General features: G+C 36.4%; 1 protein-coding gene across 2 annotated transcripts; it reads right to left on the bottom strand.

The window, feature by feature from the left end:
• Positions 1 to 550: 550 nt before the first annotated feature.
• Positions 551 to 24,484, bottom strand: LOC132189395 (CLEC16A-like protein). 2 transcript variants are annotated; one of them, XM_059604128.2, is made up of 21 exons: positions 24,109 to 24,484; positions 20,082 to 20,133; positions 19,900 to 19,976; positions 19,686 to 19,819; positions 19,472 to 19,568; positions 19,275 to 19,332; positions 19,037 to 19,145; positions 18,795 to 18,918; positions 18,520 to 18,706; positions 17,677 to 18,002; positions 12,538 to 12,626; positions 12,393 to 12,463; positions 10,477 to 10,587; positions 9,694 to 9,759; positions 5,418 to 5,555; positions 2,872 to 2,977; positions 2,709 to 2,780; positions 2,529 to 2,587; positions 2,138 to 2,297; positions 1,436 to 1,602; positions 551 to 1,168 (listed from the first exon to the last, which is right to left on the bottom strand). In XM_059604128.2, exons 1-21 carry the CDS (start codon positions 24,159 to 24,161, stop codon positions 836 to 838), a joined length of 2,589 nt encoding a protein of 862 aa, XP_059460111.2. In that variant the 5' UTR covers positions 24,162 to 24,484; the 3' UTR covers positions 551 to 835. The 2 variants fall into 2 exon arrangements, with proteins under 2 accessions (XP_059460111.2, XP_059460112.2); XM_059604129.2 differs by lacking the exon at positions 24,109 to 24,484 and having other exon boundaries at positions 19,900 to 19,960; positions 20,082 to 20,113.
• Between the last annotated feature and the right edge of the window lie 913 nt (positions 24,485 to 25,397).

Consider the following 25,397-nt stretch of genomic DNA (forward strand, 5'->3'; position numbering starts at 1 on the left):
AGGGTTCCATAATTAGTAAAGTTATTCTTACAGCTTGCTAGCATTTCGTTTTTAGGGTTTTTTTTTTTTTTTTTGAGCATTAGGTGTTTAGGCCATGAAGATACATTAATCGGAAAATGCCATGGGTCAATAAGTTTAACATATTTAGCTTATATTCCCTTACAATCAACCATTAAATTTGTGGAATCTACCATTAACTTATTTGTGATCTATATAAGTCTACAAATTCAATGATTGATTGTAAGAAAATATAGGTCAAATATAAGAAACTTATTAACCCCTACCATTTCTTCATTAATTGTGTCCACTCATATAAGTACTATGTATGTGGGATTGGAGAATCTATAACAATTACATGCTCAAATTGCTAACAATTAGAACAGGTAATTGCAATGAATCATCATCCAATTATGTGTCCAGCTTTATATTATGAGTAATAATACACACTCTCATCCTACCCATCCAGTTGCATATCCTCCTCCCTCTCTTTCTGTCTCTCATATGCACACACGCACAGTTAATTTGTAGCATCCATTCTGAAAAGAAAACAATGCACAAAGCCTTGCATTATGCGATTGCCTCAAATATACAATATTTTTACATAGCTTACAAATAATGGAATAAAGAAGAAAGGCCTAGGGTTAGAGCTGCCAAAAGAATGAGAGGAAAAGCCTGATAAACATACAAACCAGGGCAAGAAAAAATGCTTGTATACAAAGAATGGGGACTAAATTTCAGGTGCTAATCTACACTTCTGGGTATATCTAAGGCTACCGAATATATGTACAAGGGTGACTGGACATAATATATTGCCACCCCATGAGTAAAGCAAACTTCAAAACGAATTGGATGGTGTTATATATGAAGAGGAGGAAGCCTCAGAAAGCAGTACAGAAGAGTCTGAAGACTCAACAGCTTTTTCAAGGTCAAATAGAGGTTTCAGTCTTCTCTCCACCTCATTACTTTGTAGCTTAGCCTCCTCAAGAATCATAGACAAAGCATTCTTGCAAGATTCCTCGTCCCTGAATGCTAGGGTCCATCTCCCATCAACCAAAGCTTTTGTCTTCACTTTTCCATAGGCACTAGATTTAACGGGATCCAGAAACGGTAAAGTGGATGGTCTGATCCGCAAGTGTAACCATCTCGAATGCTTATCATCAATTCTGGGCTGAAGGCAGAAAACGATTAAGCATTCACATGATCACATCATCTTCATAAAGCTCAACATTATGGATGTATCAACAAACTGTCAATATTCAAATCCATCTTATCTTGCCTGTGAACTAATTGGAACTGTGAAAGTTTTACACACATAAAACATCTGTGCCATAAAGTTTAAATGAACAAGCATAAATTCAAAATGAAAAGGCAGCATGGAAGCCCGGCCACCAAAAATAAAAATAAAAATGCAAGGAGACATTGAAGTTATACTTACATTGGAACCAGCCAATGGTGCAGAAACACGAACGACTCCAAAATGCTGCTTCAGGGGTGATTCCTCAGCAAGCACAAGCCAGCCTGATGCTCCCATGGACAATGCTAGAAAGGAAAAATGACGTTCTTTACCCCTTTCAAATGCAATTCTACAAGGCACAGCATCAACTGCAAATGGCAGAGACCAGAAGATGAACCACAAAGTGTGTGTAACTCTTAGATAAAATAGTATAACTAAAAAGATCCGCTGAGATAAAAACGATATTCTGTAAGTTGAACACAAAGGTATACATAAAATGAAAACATCAGTCTTTAGCATTGGTAGAGAATCTATTGAGTGGCATCACTGTGGAGCCTCACCCTTTGCACATCAATTGATGGAATCATTTACGAAACAAAATCATTCAGAAAAATATAATCACAATTAAGCATGAAAATCTCCAAAATTTCCTTTGATGAATGAAGTAATACAGTCTAAATCTAGGCTCATAAACATCAAATAGCAGTGTATAAACCACACAAAAACAAATCTGAGCGAACTATCATTTTATTGATACCATATCATTTTTGTAAAACCCCACCATTTTACTAAATTCAGGAAGCCCAATAAATCTTGATGTGTGCCATCCTAGTAATCCTAACTGTCCCTACATATCCCGTATCATTTAACAGGGTATTAATGAGTTCATGATAGAAAACTGACCAAGCCTTAATTCAATGCCAGGCTTCGGTCCTGAAGCATCTAAACAAGCAGTTTTGGCACGAGAGCTTTCAGGAGAACTGGCTGGTGGACAAATAGGAGGTTGGTCGGGCAAAGCTCTACCAAGGGAGAATAATTGAAGTTGATGTAGAAGTACAAATACCTAAATTTGAAAGAAATTAGCAACAGAAACAATGAATTACGAATCTTCATAAAGTGTTAACAAAGCCAAATGCATAATTTGTATAAATTTATTAAAACTCTAGTTTTCCTCAAGATTTAAACGTCGATGATGGAGACAGAAATCCAGTGAGAAATAATGTTTAACTAACTCTAACTGAAATTTCAGAAGCTTGACTAGAAGAGATGGATATTAAAAAGTACAAACACAAACCTTCACCGATTCGCACATTCTTTCACCATCAGTAAACGATGATTCAGCTGCAATAGCATCTGAAGTACAACAGTTACATCAATTCAAAAAGGCAGTGGAAAAATTCAATGAAGAAACAAGAAACTTTTCAGAAAGCATTAATTAAAAATCAACCAATTTATGAACAGTTCTCATTCTTACTGTCAGAGCAGTACTTCTGTGGTGGCAAGAGAATTGACTTGGGCTCTTTCCGAGGAGACGAAGCCTCAATTGCTACAAGTAGAAAATTTCATTGCGCAAACACATCATCAAAACATTTAACATACCAACTCAACAGTCAGAACATCAAACTTACAGTAAATACCTCTTTTGCATTTCTTCCACTCATCACAAAGGACTGTTATGAGTAGATCAGACCAGACTCCTCTAATTTCTTCTTGAAGAGGATAAGTACAGTTCTTGTATGAATCCTGTGTAAGAAAAACAAGAAAAGTAATAAATTATTTGTTGAAGATGGAATGTAAAACGATGGTCCACAGATGTAATGAGAAGGCAAAGCCACCATTTTCTTGTGTCATTTTATTATTTTCCAGTCCTAGAATTAGATTTTTTTTTCATTATATTTGACAAAATGGAAGCGATAGAAAGACAATTGATCATTTTTCTCTTGAATCATTGAACACCACAAGGAAGAAAAACAAAGAAATTCTCATTTATTGAAAACTCAATAATAAGTTTGATAATGACTCAAGGTGAAATAAGGTTCAATACAAGCCATTATATATAGGCTGCAAATTCTAAACCCTAGACAGAAATCCAAAAGTTACTAGAACGCCCTAAAAGAGAAATAAACAAAGCAAAAGAAACAAAATGAACACCCTAGTATTAAAATAACGAAAATTACTAAACCTTGAAAATAAAGAAACTTTCTAATAGTCCTAAAGAAGGAAATAAATAAATAAAAAAGAAAATATAACAAAAGCTAAAGCAAAAATCCCTAGCAGACACTTACATGTTGGATGTAACTTGTCCTAGAACAGCCCTCTACAACTCTCCATTTCTTTGAAACAAGGACCAATGTCAGAATGCCTTCTCTATATTCTATGCTCTCATTTAGAACAAATTTTGGATGTGATAATGAATGTTCATTTAATACATATTTTGGGAGTAACTGAACTTGCAATAGACCAGTTTATATTTGTTGGAATCTTACACTTATTCCCTGTAAATCTTATAACTTAGAAAGGTAACAAATATGTTCCATTGAGATTTCAACTTAATGAAACTGGACATTATAGTGAATTGTTTTCTCCCGTAAGTTTTGGACCATGTAGCAGAAGTGGCTCTTTTATAATTTCTTTTCTAATGTTTTGTCTTTAGTTAAAAAAATCAGGGATCAACTATGTTTCCCAGTAGAAAGAAATAGATCTCCATATTGACCTTTTATCTCTGTTTCTTGAGAAGGGGTGAAGTTGTGGGTTGAATTACGTATTAGCATACAAGTTTTATTTAGCTATCATTAGTTTTATGGTTAGTGTTTTTCATAAGTTTCTTACAGTTAAATAAGCATAAAATATGCACTTGCCCATAGTCGTGTATTCTGTCTCTCTTTTATTGTGAAGTTAGACATGCACCCAATAATTTTTAGCGTTAATAACTTTTTTGGTACCTAGGTTTTGAGGTTTTTTAATTTTCTCCCTAGGTTTTAAAACATGACAAAACTAATACCTCAGATTTTGGAAAATACTGAATCACCACCTGAACCACCCCCAGACCGGCCTTGGAGGTGGCTTAGCCACCCCTAATGTCAAACTGGGGGTGGCCGGAGAATTTTTCAAACTGAAGGTGGTGATTCGGTCTTTTTCAAAATCTGAGGTACTAGTTTTGTCATGTTTTAAAACTTATGGGGGAAAATTAAAAAACCTCAAAACGCAGGTACCAAAAAAGTTATTAACCCTAATTTTTAACCTATGACCACACCCTCTATCCCATTCTCAAGGGAGTCTGTGATCTTAATGTCCTGGTCAACTTGGTACTTTCTTGATGTAATGACTTATTAATTTTGAAATGCCATATTTTCAGTTCAAACTGTAAATTCTGGGTTCTCTGATATAACAAAAAAAATCAGACTGATCTTTGGGCCATTTTTTGTGGGCTTAAGCTCACTTGGCAGCAGTGATCCCTTCAACTTACTGAGGCAGAGTCTAAGGTAATCTTAACCAGATACATCCACTGTGCCTCCGACCTGAATCCAGTGTACAGAGAGCAGCTGCTGGTGTACCACCATCAGCACACACACAATAGAAAATTCCTCAGCTGATTGGTTGTCTAACTTTAGGAACAACATGCACGAAGGCCAGAAGTACTGTACTACAAAGTCATTTAATCATATTTGCAATTCTACCCTCTGCCAAAAGAACTGACAACTCTTGGCACTCAACATAACCTCATCCATTGCATCGCAAAATTAGCAATGCAGAGCATTTTACAAAGGTTGATATGAAATGTATATCACATGAACAGCACCCAAAATAATACCTATTGTTCTATACCATTAATGGTATCCAAATAAATTACATGAAACAAAAATTAGTTTGGAATGTAGTATCTCAAAATATTACTTTAGGTGCTCTTCATTTAAATAATCAAATTTCAAATAACAATATACCAAATAAAACCTACTTGAGGATCCATATATCTAACAGGTAAAGACACTATGTCTTACATCTGCAAACCTACATCATTTGCTGAGTTACTTAAGTTGCTAGCTATCAATTGATGATGTCACTCTGTCAAAAACTACTGAGTTCTATTAATAAAATAAAAAATAAAAAATAAAAAAGAAAGAAGAGAAGAAGATGCCTTGAGATTCCGAAAAACCCAATGGTATCATCAGGAGTTTTAACTTACTTTCAGCAATTTAAGATGATGGCTGTTAAATTCAGCCTCACTATAAGGGAGCAACTGCCGCAAAAGCCAACCACCATCCCACAATGCCTCTGCAGATATAGTTGAACAGCAAAATAGGTTGACCAGCGCATCGAGCACCTAAAATAGATATTCCTTTAGGAAAAATATAATTCAAGTTTGAACTGACAAAAATTCAAAATCTCTTAACTTGGACAAAAATGCATCTAAACCATTTCTAGAAACTAAGTAAATATCAGAAGCAAGCAAACCCACCATCCATATCATAGGAGCTTCTTTAGACAAAATAAACTTCAATAGCACTCTGTATGGTGGCCTATATGTGCACCCTGGTCAAGGTGAGAGCTAGGGGTAGCAATGGGGCAGAGTGGGTTGGTTTCTCCATCCTCATACCCAAGCTCCGCAACTTAAAGCCTCCCTCCTTACCCGCCCCCAGTTCGGAGTGGCATAAAGTAGTGATCTAATCCACTTACTAAATAAAATTTTCAATACCCATCCATCCTAATGGAAAACAACAAATTGAAGATCGGGACAAAGACATCTACCTCCCAATCATGAACCGCTCTAACAAAGCTTATGTTCCACTTATTGGAGCCACCAGAAAGCTCCAAGTAAGCCGCTACGGAAGTATTCTTTGCACAAGCAATACCATATAACTCTGGAAAGGCCTCCTAAGGGCCTTGCCTTCATACGGCAGATCATGCCAAAATCTAACCTTGGAGCCATCTCTCACCTCAAATCTAGTATGACTTGAAAACATCCCCTAAACCCTCATAATATTCTTCCATAAACCCACTCCCCACAACCCAAGAGGCTCACACCATCCACCACACGAACTGCCAAATTTAGAGTCCACCATAACTCTCTACTAAGCCTCTCTCTCATGCACAATAGCCATTTTTCTAAAAGAGTACAATTTGTTAAAGTGTCGGTTAAATAATTAAATTTACCTCTTCCGATGAGCTTAAGCTTGTGGGACAAGTGATAATTTAACATAGTATCAAAGCCAGAGGTCCTAAGTTCGAACCATGACTTCTTCATTTACCTCCTATTTCAATTAAATATTTCACGTTTTGGGCCTCACCTATTAAAAGGGAGTTTAAGCCCACACTTGAGGGGGGAGTGTAAAGTGTTGACTAAATGGTTAAATTTACCTCTTCCTATCAGCTTAAGCTTGTAGAACAAGTGATAATTTAACACAATTAAACTTCAGCAAGTTCCGAACCCCCAACCCTCCCTCAAAGATTGGAAAACAAACCTTGGACTAGCTTACCAAATGAAATTTCACCTAACCCACCCTATAAAAAATTTTGATGAAGCTTCTCTATGCAGTTTACAACACCCGTAGGGAGAGGGAAGAGGGAAATGAATACGTAGGCAAATTGTAAAGTGTTCTCTTTATTATAAGGGTAACCCTACCACCCTTAGACAAGTACACCATTTTCTAACTAGCCAATCGACGCTCTTATCATTTTAATAACACCTTCCCAAATAGACTTGGCCTTATAGCCCCCAACGGAAGATCAAGATACTTCAAAGGTAAAGAAGAAACCCCACAGCCCAAAATGATAGCCAACCCATCCACATTATCAACATTACCCACAAGAACCAATCCTGACTTAGCTAGATTAATCTTCAAACCTAAGACAACTTCGAAACATAAAAATAAAGCACACAAATAGCGAAGGTGGTTAGGCTTAGCCTCATAAAAAAACCAAAGTATCATTTGTAAACAATAGATGTAAAATGTTAACCACATCAGAGTGCCTAAACCCCACAGAAAAGCATGAGAAAAATCCCCCATTAAAAGTTGCAGAAAGCATTCTACTTAAGACCTCCATAACAATAACAAAAAGAAAAGATGACAAAGGATCTCCATGTCTCAAACTATGGGAGCAACAACAGAAACCAGATGGATTGCCATTCACCAGAACAGAAAAGCACATCGAAGAAATACAAGGCGCTATCCAAGAACGCCATTTCTCCACAAAATCACACCTCCTCAACAAGTAAGAAATTCCAATTGACATGATCATAAGCCTTCTCAATATCCAGTTTGTAAAGCACCCCTGGCTCACCAGACCTAATTCTACTATCCACATATTCATTTTCAATGAGAACAAAATCAAGGATTTACCTTGAACAAAAGCATTATGGGGCTTCAAAATAATCTTCTCCACAACCCTTCTCAACCAATTGGCAAAGACTTCGACAATAATCTTATAAACTTCAATCACAAGACCAAAGGCTGGATGCCCTTAAAATCAATAGCCCCGAATTTCTTCATAATGAGAGCAATGAAGGTAGCATTTTGACAACCTAAGGAGGTTGTATGTTCAATTTACTACACACGGAAGACATCATAAATCTTCCTTGTCACGACCTCCCTTAATATCATAATACACTGAACACACCAATCTCTTCAATTCACAGTTTCCTCTATTAGCCGACTTCACACTCAAATCTAGACCACTCACACCATTTTGATGTCAACTAGCTTCAATCACAATGAACAAAGCTAACAATTGATCCTCAAAACCTTCACATGACTGCCCAACTACATGACAAAATTTTACTCTCTCAACCACCCACTTTGAAGACACTAAATAAGGCCCTCCTTATTCCTCGACTACAGCAAGTGGATGAATATTCAGAAGCTCACTTCACTTACTCTCCTCATTTGTACAAAGTCACCATGGCCAAAGATGGACCAGACACATCCCCACAACAGAACAAACCTTTATCAACCTCAAACCCATCTCTCCATTCACACAGACACAGTTTACCCTCATCCCCTATAAATTCCAACCATCAAAACCTCCTTCCCTCACCCCATTTTCCAACAACACCAGAGGATTCCCATAACATAATTTCAAAATGGGCCTTTTTCTCTTTTGTCCACCATCTACAACCTGATGCAAATATTAATCACCCAAGTGAGAATCGACCCTCTAAACTGAAAAACTCTCCTAAAGCATCCCCACTTCCAAGGACCCATTCACCCCCAAACCTTTCCCTTCATTGATATCTCCTGGACCACCGTCAGATGCAAAACCCGATGAACTCCCCTTTGTAACAACAACCCATTCTCCTGTCCGAACTCCTTCCCCACCGGCATCAAATATTCCTTCAGTCTTGTCTGAGAAAGACCCAAACATTCCGGTTGTTCCTTTCGATCTCATCCGAACAAATACCAAGCTTGCCAAAACTCCAACATTGACTCCCTCCCCGCCAACATCAATAATAGTTCAGACGTCAACGGAAAATGTTGTCGGAGCATTTGGGTCTTTTATGGACAAGACTAAAGGATTCCTTGTGCAGCTCATTCTCCTCACCTTTTTCTTTCAATCACTTATCTAAATGATACATTTCACTCGAGTAATTCTATTTAGTAGACTCGTGTATGACTGTCATATAACTGAGATGACGTGTCAATAAAAATCAGCCCTTTTTTTTTTTTACAAGTGTTGGTCTAAGGGCTAATTTTTACTGCTGCGTCATCCAGTTGTATGGTAGTTGTAGAGGAATCTACTAAATAGCATTACTCTATTTCACCCCTTTATTTATGCACTTAAAATGTACTTCTTTTTAAGGTATGTCTTTAGACAGTTTTCGGAGTTTTTAGCTTTATGTACTTCTTTCAGATTCTCTTATATACTTCTTGTATACTTTGGTTGCGCCCTTTTGCGCTTTGACTATATATACATTACTTATCAAAAAAAAAAAAAAAAAAACTCGGGGCTTTTTCCTCTTTTGGGTGAAATCTACCCTTTCTCAAGGCATCTCTTTTTTTTAATTAATTTCATTACTCATTCTCATTCTTATTGAGTAGGTCCTGCTAAGGACACAACTCAGCTAAAATAAATGTGTCAAGGCACTAATACAAGCCTCAAGCATAGAACTCTCATTGCGTGCACCCTTTATGGGGGTTCATGAAGCAAAAAAAGAAGAAGGCACCAGAGGATTTTCGCTTCACTTCCCATGACAAGACACTCATAAAAAAAAATTGAAAACCATGGTTATCCACAAGCATGTAAGGGAAGATGTGAATTTTATTAGCTCGAGCAACAACTTCATTGGGCACTTCACACAACAGCAATCAGAAAGTAAAATATCTCACCTATAATTTATAGCTTGAATAACAATAGACCCAAAAAAAAGAAAAAGAAAAAAGAGAACTCTTAGGTTATATTGATTTTTAACAAAAAAGAAATTAAAAACAAGATGAACAAAGTCAGTGCTAGACACATAAAAGTACCTGAAATCTATGTACACGAGAGCTTGCACCCACTTCTGAAGAAGAGGACGACACTCCATACTGCTCCTATTAGATATAGAAGAAACGAAAAAATTTAACCAACTTGTCAAGCCAAGAAAAAGGTAAGCAACAAGGACACTTGAGACAAGCTAAAATTTTCCCGACAAGAACAGAACACAATGAAACAATGAGATTCAAAAATCTGTAATTATGAAGTCTTATAATTATCAAGAAGTTTTGCCCAATCTGAAGCCATTAACTAATCAATCACTATTACACATAGAGCCCCACAATTATCAATCTAACAATTAGCAAAACAAAAACAAAACAGATTAAATGTTATAATTCATGTAGACTTTAGCAGGCATAGCTCTCCCTTGAATTATTCCTCTCACAAGCTAGCAAGATAGGAAGTTCTCATTCCTTTTGTGAAAATATAGCACTCTGTCAAGTGGCAAAAGATGCGGGCAGTGGACTGAGAAAGAAAGTAGATAAAGCTTCTCAAATTATCCACCTGAGGAAAAAGTAAGAGCATAAAATATTTTCTTTTGCGCTTTTCTTGAAGATGTGTTAAATTCAAACTCAGCCATATGGGCAAGAAATTTGCGGTTCCTTAATGACATAACTTCATGTATGACTTTATACAGCTACTTTAAAAGGTACTTTACTTCTATTCTTAGAGTTTAACTATGTTACCAATAGATTAACATTCCCCATTGTGGAAAAGGACTTTGAAGGGTGGTTGGAGAGGAAGAGAGAGTGTGAGGGAAATTGCATTATTACCTTAAGCTTTTGCAGATAACCATCAAGCTCACTACCAATACCATCTCTCATTGTGCTATCCTCCGAAGAAAAGAGTTGTTCTTCATCTAAGCCCTCACCAACCAAAGCTTGCTGCAGAAATATGACAAAGAAAGTATGCTATTTCAATTAACCAAGAAATCAACACGACACAATCTCTTTCTAAAGCTTAGAATGAAGAAAAGCAGAATATTCAGTTGATAATAGGACAGGTGAAATTAATATTATCATCATCTCAGAGTCGATGCCTAGTTATTATTATGACTAAGCAATAGATGACCAATAATGCACTAAAAGGAGAAATAAAATTTAAAAAAATGGAAGAAACTTTACTACAAGAACAAGAACAAACACATAAGTGGAAATCAATAAGTACAAATTTACAGCATCATTGAGCCATGCACAACCCAAACTTTTGGACAGCAGCATACAAACTTCTAAGTGAAAGTGCAAATGGAACTGATACAGGCAAGCACGTAGCAATCCTCTGGAAAAAGTTAGATTGCAAAAAATGAAAAAAGTAGGAAGTTTAGAAATATTCCCGGAGTTAATATGAACTTGCAATCAGTTTTTTTTTAATAAGTAATTCATTTCATTGTAAGCACAGAGGGGTGCAACCCTAGTACATAGGATGTATACAAAGATAGTTCCCACTAAAGACTAAAAAAAGAACAAAAATCCATGATCTTCAAAACATCTTGCATTCCACTCTTTCCATGTGGTATTCTCCACACAGCTAGAACTGAACGACTACCCACTAAACAGCTATTCTCCACACTATTCCATGCCACTCTCAGTATATACAGGTTTTAAGTTACATCTGGTGAATTGATCGAATATATCTCCTACGAAAATTTCAACGGGGTTAGGGGTGAAAAATATGATTTAGTTTAATCGAGCCCTTTTTGAGTCAATGGTTGTAGAGGTTAGCTACAGAATTAGAGCCAAGGAATAGTTGTGATGCTGTCTGAATGACAAGGAGCAGCATCTGTTCATCTGCCCTGATTGCAGGGACTGACTAGGCAATCCTGCATCAATGGAGTCACTCACTCCCCATTCTACTGGTTCAATGGTAATCATGCCAATAATGCCACCTGAAGTTGATAAACAAATAAGACATGTAATATACTAGGCTGTGGGGATATTTTGCAATTCATTCCCCCATCGTAAAAGGGGACATTATTCATTTGGGAACAATTCATGAGGCCTGAATCCTCTGTGCTTTTAATGAATTTGCATTACTAATAAAAAATAAAATAAAATCATGAGGCCTGAATCAATGCAGGTTTGATGGCACGTTTTACAGGATTTTACATGAGTAAAAAGTGATTTTGGGTGTGGCTTGTTTTTGTGTTGGGTTATCTTTGCCCAAAATCAACCGGCCCTCATCATTAGTGAGCATTTCACAAAGAAGAAGACGGGAGGATGGAAAAGAAGGAAGGATTAAGATTTTCGATTGTTTGTAGAGTGGAAATAGGGAAGGAGAGGGGGTTGGTGGAAATTCCCCATCCAGACCCTTTTATTACACTCCCTTACCCCCATGCCTCTTTTGTTATCTCTTTCTTCAAGTAGAAAAGCCATCACACTTCTCCCTCTCCAACGTATCCTCATAAACTTATTTATAGAACACCTCATCATATGAACGTCCATGAGAATACTTTGATATTACAAACAAAGAGTATGGCATTTGTGGGTCCTTAATCATGCAAAAAATGAGTAACAAAACCGGGCAACCGTACAGTTTGCCAGCATATGGTCGCCAAAATAACATCAGTTCATTCACAAAGAAAATGGAACCAACCAATCTTGTTAAAGCATTAGAACACATTCCAAAAATTATTGATTATTAAATTTCACAACATACCCGTAACACATTTTTTTTAATAAAAGTTACGTACCAGTAAGAGTTTCTTATGCTGTCTGCGTTGAGGAAGAATTCCAAGACCATCTAGCACTGACTCATCCAGTTCTACAGAAGTAATACTCAATAAGTAAACGGCAAAAGAAGCAATGGTGAAGAAAGCAGCATTTCAGTAAGATAACCTTTTGTTTGCAACAAGGTAGCCTGCACTCCCAAGGAACCCAATACCAGTATATCGTCCCCACTTGTAAGGTAAGAAAGCAAAGCCTCCCTACACATATCACAGGTATCATAATGAAAAGTATACAAGACAGCATGGAGTGAGATAATGGGCTCTGTAATATACCAGAATAGAAACAAAGAAAGCTTGTAGACTAAAGAATGTAATTCTGGTCATGACTGAAAAAGGTGCACGAAAGAGGTAGGAAGGTTAAGGCAAAGCTAAGAGAAGCCATTGTTCCCCATCTCAGATCAACATATATACAGCTATGTGATAAAAAATTAAAAGTTAAAAAGAATCTCCTACAGAACCCTCAATCTCAGCCAAGCCAAATTCTTGTACAAAATGACCATGGCATCTCCACATTTTTTCTTTCAAAAAATTGTTAAATAATTCCAATATGATTCTGTTAGCAACCATAATTACCACTTTCCCCATTATGGCCACCAGAAAATACATAATAAACTTTATTAAAACCGTATCTATAAAGTTCTATTTTGGCAATAACAGGGCACAGCATCCTATCACTGGAAGACCAGTCATATTTCATATCACTAATTTCAAGATGCCTTAACAATCTACTTTTCTTGGGCAGTTCACAAGAAAGCTTTCATCATCAACTATTGTCCAACTTAAAGTGACAAAGTTGTTAAAATTTTACTTAAAGATGCGCTTTTTTTTTTTTAGTTAAAGTGACAAATTAATTAAAAATTTTACTTAAAGATACCCTGACTAAATCTCCGGACACCATGTAAAGCACACCCTCCACACGAGCTAGGTAAAGCTCAGGCTTTTGCCCGCGGGCATTGGTCCAGTGAATTGTTTGAACTCAAGGGGATCGAAGCTTATACCTAATACTTCATGAGGCACCAGGGCCAAGTGACTTACCATTCAAGCAACCCCTTAGGTTTAAAAGATAGAAAGCACAGGTAACCATGTGACCAAAAAAACAGCAAGTGAACTCTATGTTTGACTTATTTCTTGTTCTCTTTCTACCTTTTAATTAGTAGACTCGAAATAAGATGCAATGGAGGATCAACCAAAAACACTAAATTAGGACCACAGCCAAAGAAGTAAAACGAATTAAGTAAAAATTAGAAACTCTATGTTTGACCTTTCACAGGCTCATGCCTCCTTCCCAGAAGGAAAATCCAAAACCATGGAAGATCAACTGTTCTTAATATGGCACACAACAAAAACAAATTTTATTATCAACCAACTTGAGAAACACAAGCTGGTAGAAACTATCCTTTTTTTTTTTTTTTTTATAAAAGCAGATATCTGGTTTAGTTATTTCCATGGATAAATAACCCACAAGCGTGTTAGAAGGCATCTTCTAAGCTTCCAAAATCCTGTTTTCACCTTTTGTTTCTAATTCACAATCTTCTTATAGAATAAGCAAGAACAGAACTTTAATCATGTTTTTTAATTTACCCATGCTAGTACACTCATACGATGTTTAAAGGTCTGTGATAGACTCGGTAGTTTACATCCATTACTCTCTTGCTCTACCTCATTCATACGGGGAAAAATTAGAGAGAGAGTCTAGATATTATGTCTTTGCTAAGTTGGGAGGAACCAGTCTATCCACTATTGAATTTTCAGGATACCAACCAGTGGTATAATTCTAGCGTATGGTCCAAACAAATGCTAACTTAGGAAAATTCTTTAAGATATTTACCAGGAAGAACAAAGAACTAGCCACCCACCCACCCCCCCTTCTGAGCTTCTTCCTGGCATGTTTAACAAATATCAATGACAAAATGACAGCAACAGCAACACTATCATCCACATAACCATCATCAAGCAATTCAGCTGATCATGGGTGGAGTTCGCCATCTATCATTTTTTTCACTTAACTTGGCCTCTTAATTTTCAAATGCTAGCAGAGCATTTCCCTCTTGCAATGCCAAGGGTCCTTGTACCAAATAGCATCTCCTTCCATCACAAATAACAGGGCATCATTATTAACAAGTATATTAGTGGCAATAAACCTGCAAGTATAGAGATTGCACAAACAGTGACTTATTGACAATGTATTATTTTGTAGAACTTCAGCAAAAGTTATCTTCTGGTATAAGAGGGAAGAGAAGTCAAGCTTCCTTGAGAAACAGCACTTTCCAAACACATCACAAAGTAAATAGTCTAGGCTGATTTTATAACCCTTTATTGGTTGCAAGTTAATGTAGTAGGGGAGAACAAAGTGTGCTGGGCCTTTAAAGTAAAAACAAAGTTTGAGGTAAGTCTTCTTATAAGACAGTGACGCCATGGACGGATTTAGGACCAAGAAAATTTGAAGAGAAAGGTCACTTCAAAGGTGGACTTTCAGTTGAGTAAGTGATCTAGAGAGGATATTTGATGCAGGGTCTTTCTAAATAAGCACCAACTAAGAGCTTTTTTATAAGATTTGCTTGATTACCTATCAAAGAAAAAAGTATGGATCTTGGAACTGGTTCAAATATCCAACAATATAGCTATAAGTGATTAGGGTATTAAGTATTTGCCAGTTGAAAATGATCTCAAAGTGATTAGAGTGATGTAGAGGTTGCATCCCTGCCCTTGAAGAATCTTGGCCTTCCGTTAGGGGCATCCTATAAGGCCAAGCCAAACATATATGGGTCAGTGTTATTGAGAAGATCAAACATCAGTTGGCTAGATGGAAAAGGTTGTATTTGTCTAAGGGTAGTAGGATTACCCTTATCAAGAGCACCCTATCCAACTTACCTAGGTACCTCATGTCCCTCTTTCCTCTCCCTATGATTGTTGCAAACCGTATTGAGAAGCTCCAACGTGATTTCTTATGGTGTGGGCTAGGTGAAGAGTTAATATATCACTTGGTGAGTTAGCCTAAAGTTTGCACACCGATCTCTGAGGGAAGGTTGGGGATTAGAAACTTGATGAGGTTTAATCATGCTCTCCTAGGTAAATGGCTTTGCTACTATGGGCTTAAGAGAGAAGCTTGGTGTAAAGCGGTGGTGGACTCTAAATAAGGAAGTTCATGGGAAGGGTGGTGTTCTAGTGACCCTGTTGGAACGTATAGGGTAGGTTTATGGAAGAATATTAAGAGGTCTTGGGGAAAGTCTTGTAGTCACACTAGATTTGAGGTAAGAGATGGCTCTAAGGTTAGATTCCGGCACGATCTTTGATGTGGAAATATGGCCCTTAAGGATGTATTTCCAGTTTCATTTAGTATTGCTTGCGCAAAAGATGCTCCTATTGCGGCTCACGTGGCATTTTCTGGATGTTTCATTCAATAGAACGTTAGCTTTGCTAGAGCAGCTCAAGATTGGGAAGTAAATGCCTTTGCCTCATTCTTTAGAATGTTGTATTTAGTAAGAATGAGACGGGAAGGAAAAGATAAGTTGTGGTGGGTCCCTTCCAATAGAGGGTTGTTTGGAGTTAAATACTTCTATGGGGTTATGGGTTGTCAAAATGGCTTATGTTTCCCTTGGAAGAGTGTTTGGAGTACTAAGGTTCTATTAAGAGTGGCCTTTTTTGTCTAATCGGCGGCCCTAAGAAAGATCCTTACCATGGACAATCTCCAAAAGTGGAGCGTAATTGTGGTTGATAAGTGTTGTATGTGCAAAAAGAATGGGGAGTCTGTGGACTATCTTCTTTTTCATTGTGAGGTTGCTTGTGCCATTTAAAATGTTTTCTTCAATCGATTTGGATTGTCTTGTGTTATGCCTAGATGAGTTGTCAATTTGTATGCTTGTTGATAGACTATCGGCAGCACTCAGAGTACTGATGTGTGGAAGATAGTGCATTCATGCCTTTTGTAGTGTCTATAAAGGGAAAGGAACAATAGAAGTTTTGAGGACTACGAGAGGAATTTGGAGAGATTAAGTCTTTATTTTTCAACACTTTGCATTTTTGGACAGCTGCTTATGTTTCTCCTTTCGTAATTAGTTATCATATTTTTTTGTTCTTTTTGGCTTTTCTTGTATACTTCATGTGTACATGAAGCGTCTTATGCTTTTATTGATATCTCAATTACTTGTAAAAAATAAAATAAAACAAATAAAAAAAATAAAAATAGAGTAATGTAAAGAAGAATCAATGTAGTCAAAGGTAAGCCGAGTGCTTGCCTAGGCACTCGGGCAAGGAAAGGGTTATTTACAACAATTCAGATAAGGCCACTTTACTAAGGTGCCAGGTCAAGCACCTCAGCTGAGGCTGCAGGTGCTGAAAACAAGCACCGTGTTGAACTAATGGCACCGTTCTTAGGTTTACTTAAACAGCCCACCATTTAAGCAAATCCCTTTTTTTTTTCTTTTTTTTTCTTTTTTTGATAAGTAATGTTGTATATACCAAAAAGCGCAGAGGGGCGCAACCCTAGTACACAGGGTGTATAGAAGAGAACGCCTAAAAAGAAGAAGAAAAAAGAACAAGAAAATTGGGAAAGTTAATCACTAACGGAGCTAAATAAGCAGCTGTCCAAATGAATAGGAAGAAGAAAAAAAAAAAAAAAACTTAAGCTCCTCCAAAGACCTCTCAAGATCCTCAAAACGTCTCTTTGACCATTTAAGCAAATCCCTAACATGGACACCTCATCTAGTTGTACCCTACCTTCCTGATTAACAACATAACTGTACAAGACTTGTGACAATAACAAGTACCACAACATTTTTGTCTCACTCTCTCGCTATACATGATGGAAACAAAGAAGAAAAGGAATTACGAAAAAGGAAAAAAGGAAACCAGCAACAAAGTTAAAAGAGGAAACAACTTTTTATCGTCCTAATCCCAGTGACTATATTTAGGCCAATAGTTCCAAATTAACGCGTAGCCCAACATAAGGAAGAACTTCAAAAACCATTTATATGCAAGAAAAGACATAAGCTTAAACTTCACGTATGCTAGATTGAAAAACTATACACAATATTTGTTATGCAAGCATAATGTTCGTGCAACAAGAAGATATTATTTGTAGCATGAAAAGTTGCCTATCAAATTTTCAGAGGTAATCATGGTGAAGAATAGTGTCATTAAAGAGTCACTCCTCTAACGAATATCCTATTCAAGAAATCCATGAAATTCACCATATAATAGCAAGAGAAATAAAATCTAAAATTAGCAGTGATTAATATGAATATCTTACCTCAAAGCCAAATGTGAACCAGTACTATCATTTTGAGTTATAACAACTTCTGGATGAATATGTGAAGGGCTAGATAATTCTGGTACATTAACTCTTAAGCATGCAATATCAACCTCAGTTAGAATCTCATTTCCTGGAGGTTGGCTTTCATGAATAAAACCAGGACCAGGCATATGACCATTGATTTTAACTTCAGAATTTGGTGTGAAGGCCTCCAGCGGAAAGAAAAGAGCAGCAGCAATGGTATTTGCTAAATCTTTGATTTTGACAATGCGCAAGATGCAGCAAATTAAATACAGAGCAGTCACAGCACCAACTCGTATTTCCTGGATTTACAATCCACCAAATGTTAAATAGGAACAAATTGCATTTATACAATGAATATGCTGAAAAATTATTAAAATTTTATATCAAAAATCCCAGCAAAAATAGTGTCACTAAAATAAAAGGATAAGTGAAGGAAAGAACTGTTAAATATTAATTAAATTATTAAATTCTTCATTCCTATCATCTTAAGTTTTTGGGACAATTAATGATTTAACATGGTGTTAGACTCAAGGTCCTAAATTCGAGTCTTGACTCCACAATTTACCCCTATTTCAGTTAAATATTTTACATGTTAGGCCTCACTTGTTGAGGGAAATTTTTTTTTTTTCGACTACTACTACTCTCCCTGTCACAATGTGGAAAGTTTAACCCACACATGAGGGGGAGTGTTAAAATATTAAATAAATAATTAGATTCACCTTCCCTTCCTCCCCCTTCACCCTCTTTCTCTTGAAATTTTTAAAAAAAAAAAAAGGGGACAAAGAGAATCAATTAGAGAGGGCAAAAGTTACATACACTAACAGGTTCTATCCTTAGAGAAGGAAGAAGTAACGGAAATATCAAAAGCTGCAAAATGTTGTCTGTTATTAGCCTTCCAACATCAGGAATCCCAGCAGAAATAACATCACTAAAATAGTAGAGATTGTCCTCAATATCATCTACAGAGGCAAGAATTGTAGAGGTTGAGTCGTGCCCTGGGTTTCTGTCTCAGTAACCAAAAGATACATTTTAGGGGAAAAAAAGCATATTCTGCTCATTGTTACAATCAGAAAAATTATTCTAATTCTTACTTCACAGCATCAGTAACCAATCCTTTTAGAGCGATGCACTGCTTCCGGAAAAATGTAACCAAGTTTGAAAAATATTCCGTATGAATGCCACTGGTCACATATCTATTTACACTATCATCTCCAACTGAAAAATGACAAAAACTATATTAACATTAAATTTTTTTGCTAAACATAACCGCAAAAAGGGTTAAAAGAAAGAAAGACAAACGAAAATGAACACAGACAGAATAATACGAACTCACCATGATAAACATTAAGTGTCAAAGCACGTACTGCAGTGCGGACCATGTTCTCCTCATGAAAAGCAAATTGTATTGCCTCAGCATACAGTGGAAATGAAACAACTTCATCCTAGATGCATGAAAGGGAACAGAATAATTCAAATAACAATACACGCAGAGAACAGATTAATTTCTGGCTATTAAATCAAATTTATCAACTTTTGAAAGAGAATATCAAGTCAAAAGAATAGAACAATACATTTTGAGTCTTCACAAGCAGAGAAATTGTATCCTTGTTCAGCTTCCCACTTATTGCTCTTCACAAACAATAAAATATGCAATTAAAATACCAGTCAACAGAAGTATGTCAAGTAATACAATGGTTGCAAATTAACAATATAGATAAAGGAAGATCGTCAATTATCATCAGAACAACTAAAATATTTGAAAACAAACCTTAAGAAGGATATGTAGTAAGACAACAACTCTTCATTCCGGAAGTCAAATGAATAAGTTATAAGGTAGTTCATGTATTCATTACTGAACATATAGTCTGCAAAAATTTCCAATAGGCTATACCATTAAATCCATCCAACTTGTTATAACTTATGACTAACTAGAGAAACTAAGTAACTCCAAACTTAGGTTCTTTCTTTAAAAACCAACTTACATATAGCACGTTCGCTTTTTAGGTTCTGGATCATAATGCTCAACGTCTGCAGCAGCTGAAGTGAAATGATCACAGTTCTGCTTATCTTTAGTATACGTACAAACTCCCTCATGACTTGCTTCTCCATGAAAAATCTGCCCAGAACCAGTCTCACATAAAATTACTGACACTAACACATGTATATCAAGGAACACTAAGCATTGAGAAGTCTCACTCAAAAAAGGTTGAGTCATGCTGGTCACCATATGTTATCAATTCCGCTATTGACCTCAGCGCTTCAATAACAAAATCCTTCAGGAAGGAGCACGATATGTAACAATAGGTACATCAACAAAAACAACAGCAATGAAAACATTCAGCTAAAGTAGGGCACACAAAATAGATATATAAGTTTACCTTGTTAACTTCATTAACAATTTGAGCTTTTGCCAGCTGCTCAGTTAAATACCTGCACTTAGACTTAAATTAGTTGAAGAAGGTTTAAAAGAAGATAAAACATTCACTAAAACTACCAGATATCGTATGTTTTCAATTAAGTTTTAAGATGACCCGGTACCCATGAAGTAAAAGAACTGTGATCAGAATGGCTTGCAAGGAAAAGAAATAAACATCAACATGAATTGAAGAGAAGATATTATTGAAGGGAAAATCTGTAATCTGTGGTGTACCATTATACATCACACATATTTCCTTTGTTAACGAGCATTGGCTCACATATCAATTCAATTTAATCATCTTTTTCAACCTCATACTAGCAAGCATGTTCCATTCCAGAAAAAGACAAGTTTGGACAGCTAACGTAAATTCTTTGTTCAAGGAATTTTAGATCTCAAGGTTCAACCATAAGCAAAATCTGCTGTGAGTTCCATATCAACGAAAGGTCTTTAACATCATATGGAGTACATATCCTACTTTAGTTCTTACCCACCACAAGCACTCGTCTAGAGAGCACACACCTTGTGAGTAAGGTGAACAAACCATTTGACACAACAAGCATTGGGCACAGCTTAGACACATGTTTGGACATGTTCAATATCAAGCATGTCTCACGCATTTCTATAAACCAGGCCATTCCAAAAAAACATGTAGAAATCTTTATAGCTATTATTTGAATGGCAAGATTTTTATCAGATTTAAAAATAAAAATCAAAGAGAGTAGAAAACCTGATTTGATTTCATAGGTACCCAACTTCAAAGAGAAATAAAGTGAGAACAGAAGCAAAAGAAAGTGTTATGGAATCCTTCAACGTCAAGAGTCAACTAAGATACTAATACTTTATTTATTGAATACATTCAGATTTCAATGCGAATGGTATACGTAATCTAAATACATATATACAATGTGCTTTCCCCCCATATCCATGTCCTACTTTTTTAAAATTATATGTTTCAGAATGACCATGTTCTTTCCCATATTCAGAGTCCATATCCTTCCTTCCTAGATAGTAATTTTCATAATCCGAAAAATCCAAATTACCTTACAAATTAGGTGATGCTTGACATTCTATAGTTCGCTCACAGGACAATGTGGTTTATATCATTCTTGCTAATTATATTTAATCTGTTGGGTATTTGATTTAAAAGATATGAATATGTTTATCTTGTTAGAAGATGTATTTGAATTGAACTGTGTAACATTCATTTTTTAATAATTTTTTGATAAATAGCATTCCTTTATAACACTGTGTGGGGGGGACTAATTTAAGAAAATACCCTACCACTTATTTTTACTTGCACTAATCAAGAAAATTCAAGGACAACTTGGGATTTCCAAATAACTGATAATATAGAGCAGATTCTCACTAATCTGCAAAGGGATAAAGACGTCTCTATCTTAAAAACAAAGAAAGATGAAGCCAAGAAAAGTAGAGAAGAAGATAGTGCAGCATTGATACAAAGCTTTTTTAGAAATCATGTTTCTACATACCACTTTTTTTAAGAGATTAGTTGTTTTTTTTCTCATTTGTTTTTGAGAATGCATGTATCAACAAAAAAATTCTTCATCGCTAAGCCCTACTAGCAAAGATGCCAGTAACAACTAGCCAAACATGACAAGAATCCCATTCAGACAATGAACCAAGAGAATCATTTTTTTATTTTTTATTTTGGCAAATCCTCTTTCATCATGGTGGAGATATGCTTGCAAGCTCTTGTACACAACTTTTTTTTATATAAGTATTTGAGATATCATTAAAAGCGTAAGACACCTCCAAGTCCACATGAAGTATACTAGAGAAAACACAAACTAAACAGAAGAGGTTACCCCTAGTTCAGAAGACAATAAAACCAAAAGAATCATTTCTTTTATTTTTTTATGTTGGCAAATCCTCTTTCATCCTGGTGGAGGCATGCTTGCAAGCTCTTGTACACAACTCTTTTTTTATATAAGTAACTGAGATATCATTAAAAGCGTAAGGCGCTCCCAAGTACACAAGAAGTACACTACATAAAACACATAGCTGGAGAAAAAAGAACAAATAAATCATGATAACTAAGCATCAAGAATTGCAGCTGTCCAGATATACAGAGTATTGAAAAATAGAGACTTAAGCTCCTCCAATGTCCTCTCACGGTCCTCAAAACTTTTATCATTCATTTCCCTCCATAGACACAAAAAAGGCACAAAGGCACCATCTTCCACACAACAGCACTCCGAGTATTGCCGGCAATCCTCCAACAAGCACAAGTTAATAACTCTTCTAGGAAAAACCAAAGACAGCCCAAAGCAACCCAAAAAAACATTCCATAAGGCACAAGCAACCTCACAATGGAAAAAAAGATGGTCATAAACTCCTCATTCCTTTTACATATACAGCACCTATCAACCACAATAACATGTCGCTTCCTAAAATTCTCCATGGTATGGACCTTTCCTATGACTGTCAACCAAGCAAAAAAAGCCGCCCTCAAAAGAACCTTAGTTGCCAAACACTCTTCCAAGGGAAAATAAAGCCATTATTACAACCCAGGACACAATAGAAGGATCTAACATCGAACAACCCTCTTTTGGAGAGACCCTACCAAAGCTTGTATTCACATTCCCGTCGTACTCTAATTGAATACAACACCTTGAAGAATGAGGCAAAGACATCCACCTCTCAATCATGAGCCGCTCTTGTACACAACTTGCAAACAGCTTGCACATTGTTACAAACCATTTGATAGGTTCCCATTCCTGTTCATAATTTTAATTCATCAAGGCAATGTGAAACTGACAGAACTATTCTATTTCTTTTTTTATATATAAGTAAATTAATTTCATTAAGCACAGAGGGGCGCAACCCTAATACATAGAAAATATAAAAGAGAAACCCCCTATTAGTGAGAAAAAGAAAAGAAAAAAAAAAAAAAAAAAAAACTCTTCTATTTCTTGTAAGTAGAAAAGACAGCATTTTAACAAGACTAACAGTTTTGTCCAGTCATCTTTAGATCTAGGAAAAGACAGTATTCTATATTTCAAATTTGTTCTATGGAGAAATTCCAAAACAGGTGCAGCATTCCCTTAAACTATCTAAACCCCATTTTTCTCTCCTTTAAAGACTTACCAACATCGTTAACCCAATGTGGAGCAGCAATTCTTCTCACCATACAACACTTACTGTTAACATTACAACCTTGATCCAGTCAACCCATTCGCCTCACACTCTAATAAATTTCAACATAAGCTTACAGTTTGCAAGGTGTAGCAGCAAAATTCTGTAAATGAACCGAGTCAAAAGTGCAATTAAAACCAAAAGAATGCTTTAGTATAGTCCTGGAATGGGTCCAAAAGTTCCAAGTTTAAACTTTGGTATGGAAAGCCCTTCAATGAACAACAACACACTCTCTTTGAATGGTAACTGGCACACAGAATCAGCGGGTCTTGAACTCAATGACTATCACTCTAGTCACTCAGCTAAAGGGCGACACACAAAATGCTTCCACTGAAAACTCGAAGTCTATCACTTGCTTTAGCACGCACCAACAAGCTTGAAAAATTCCAGTATGTCCAAGAAAGTTATATGATACAATATACACATCTGCTACTTGTTCACGCTATTTCACTTGTAGGCAGTGTTAAGCTAAAAGTTTAAAGTTCTATCTCCCCTACAATTTCAACGAAGCCAAATGGAGCAATGGTGTGTGTGATGGTGACAGATACAACCCCACAATTTCAACGAAGCCAAATGCTTATTAATAATCCCACCACCCAATATAAAACCCAACAAATTGGTTTTGGTCTTCAGTGACAATAAATTCAATACGAATTGACCCCATAAGTCCAAAACTCAAAATTCTCACACCACACTAGAATTGATCCGCGCGAAGGTGGAACACACCGTCTAGCACGCAATTACCCTAACTGCTATCAATTAAGCGACAGAAAACCCGAAAACTCAACAAATTTGAATAGAATTACGAAAACAATAGAGATTAATCGGACCTGAGTTCGTCTAAGGAGAACCGATCCCTGGATCTCCAGAAGGAAAGCCACATGGTTGGGGCAATCAGAATCCTGGGCTGAGCTCACTGGAAGTCATGCTCGGCCCCAATCGGGAAGCAATTGCTGATCCGAAGATTAAGAATTACTCCAATTTGATCGGAGCAGCTTCGGAAAACAAGCTGAACAATGTGGAGATACGAGTGGGAGCGTAGGGTTTGCTTTATCGTGATCGGGCAAAAAGTGTAGTTGGGAGGGAATGAGAGCGAAGAAAATACCGTGAGGAATTGGCGGAAGGGACAAGAGAGAAGGCAGCGATGGAGGTGGAGCTGGCGGTGCGGGGAACGGGAACGGGCTGCTTGGCTCGGGTTGAAGTTGGTCTGGGCGAACTGTACTGGGTTTATTGGATTGAGACCACAAATTTAAGCCCGACCCATGAACCAGGACTTCAACTTCTTGCCAGCTGCCACTTGTTAAACCAAGCGTTCTTCCAAAAATCCCTAAACACCTTTAAAATTCCAAAAGCCCATATAAACAAAAAAGTTATAAAACTGCCGGTTGTAATTAGTTTGAATGACCGATAATTGTCGGTTATAAAATAATCACTAATCGCGTAAGCGGGTTGCGATTATTAAAATTCAATAATCACCTTAGGCGATTGTGATTAGATGTTTTAAACAATAACCGCTAACTACAACCGCTTGTACACCCCTACCTAGGCTTGTACATTTTTATTTGTTCTCACATGTGGTTCAAATCCTATCATAAATGGTATCTGACTTACAAAAAAAAAACCAATTTAGTACCTTTGTTAGGTTCCGTCACACGTGTCATCACATAGAAATGCACCATGTCCTCAAAATAATAATAATAATAATAAAATAAAATAAATAAAATAAATTAATTAAAAAACTAAAAAAAACTAAAAACTAAAACCTAAACCATTAAAAAGAATTTTGAAAAATTATGGGGTGGCTGGGCTGCCCCATTTTGGTCATTGGGGGTGGCCTCCACCCTCAGGCCGACCGTAGGGGGTGGTTCGGCCACCCCATAAATTTTCCAAAAAAAAAAAAAAAATTCGCGTTTAGTTTTTTAATTATTTTTTTTTTAGACACATGGCATTCCGTTAGTTTTTGGTAACGGAGGTATTAAGTTGGTATTTTTCCGTAAGTCATGTATCATTTGTGATAGGATTTGAACCCTAAGTGAAAAAAAAAAAAAAAAAAAAAAAAAAAAAAAAAATTGCGAACTTAAGTACTAAAAATGTAATTAACCCAAAACAAAAAAACAAG

This window comes from Corylus avellana, chromosome 9 (genome assembly GCF_965113065.1).
Source record: "Corylus avellana chromosome 9, dhCorAvel1.hap1.2, whole genome shotgun sequence".
Classification (NCBI taxonomy): Eukaryota; Viridiplantae; Streptophyta; class Magnoliopsida; order Fagales; family Betulaceae; genus Corylus; species Corylus avellana.

What these genes read in the sequence shown, in the direction of transcription:
- LOC132189395 (XM_059604128.2), bottom strand. Translation starts at nt 24,161, where the DNA reads ATGTGGCTTTCCTTCTGGAGATCCAGGGATCGGTTCTCCTTAGACGAA. An exon ending in GACACTTAATGTTTATCATG is followed by an intron (nt 18,919 to 19,036) that starts GTGAGTTCGTAT and finishes GTCATTTTTCAG; the next exon opens with TTGGAGATGATAGTGTAAAT. An exon ending in CTCGTGTACATAGATTTCAG is followed by an intron (nt 5,556 to 9,693) that starts GTACTTTTATGT and finishes TATCTATTTTAG; the next exon opens with GTGCTCGATGCGCTGGTCAA.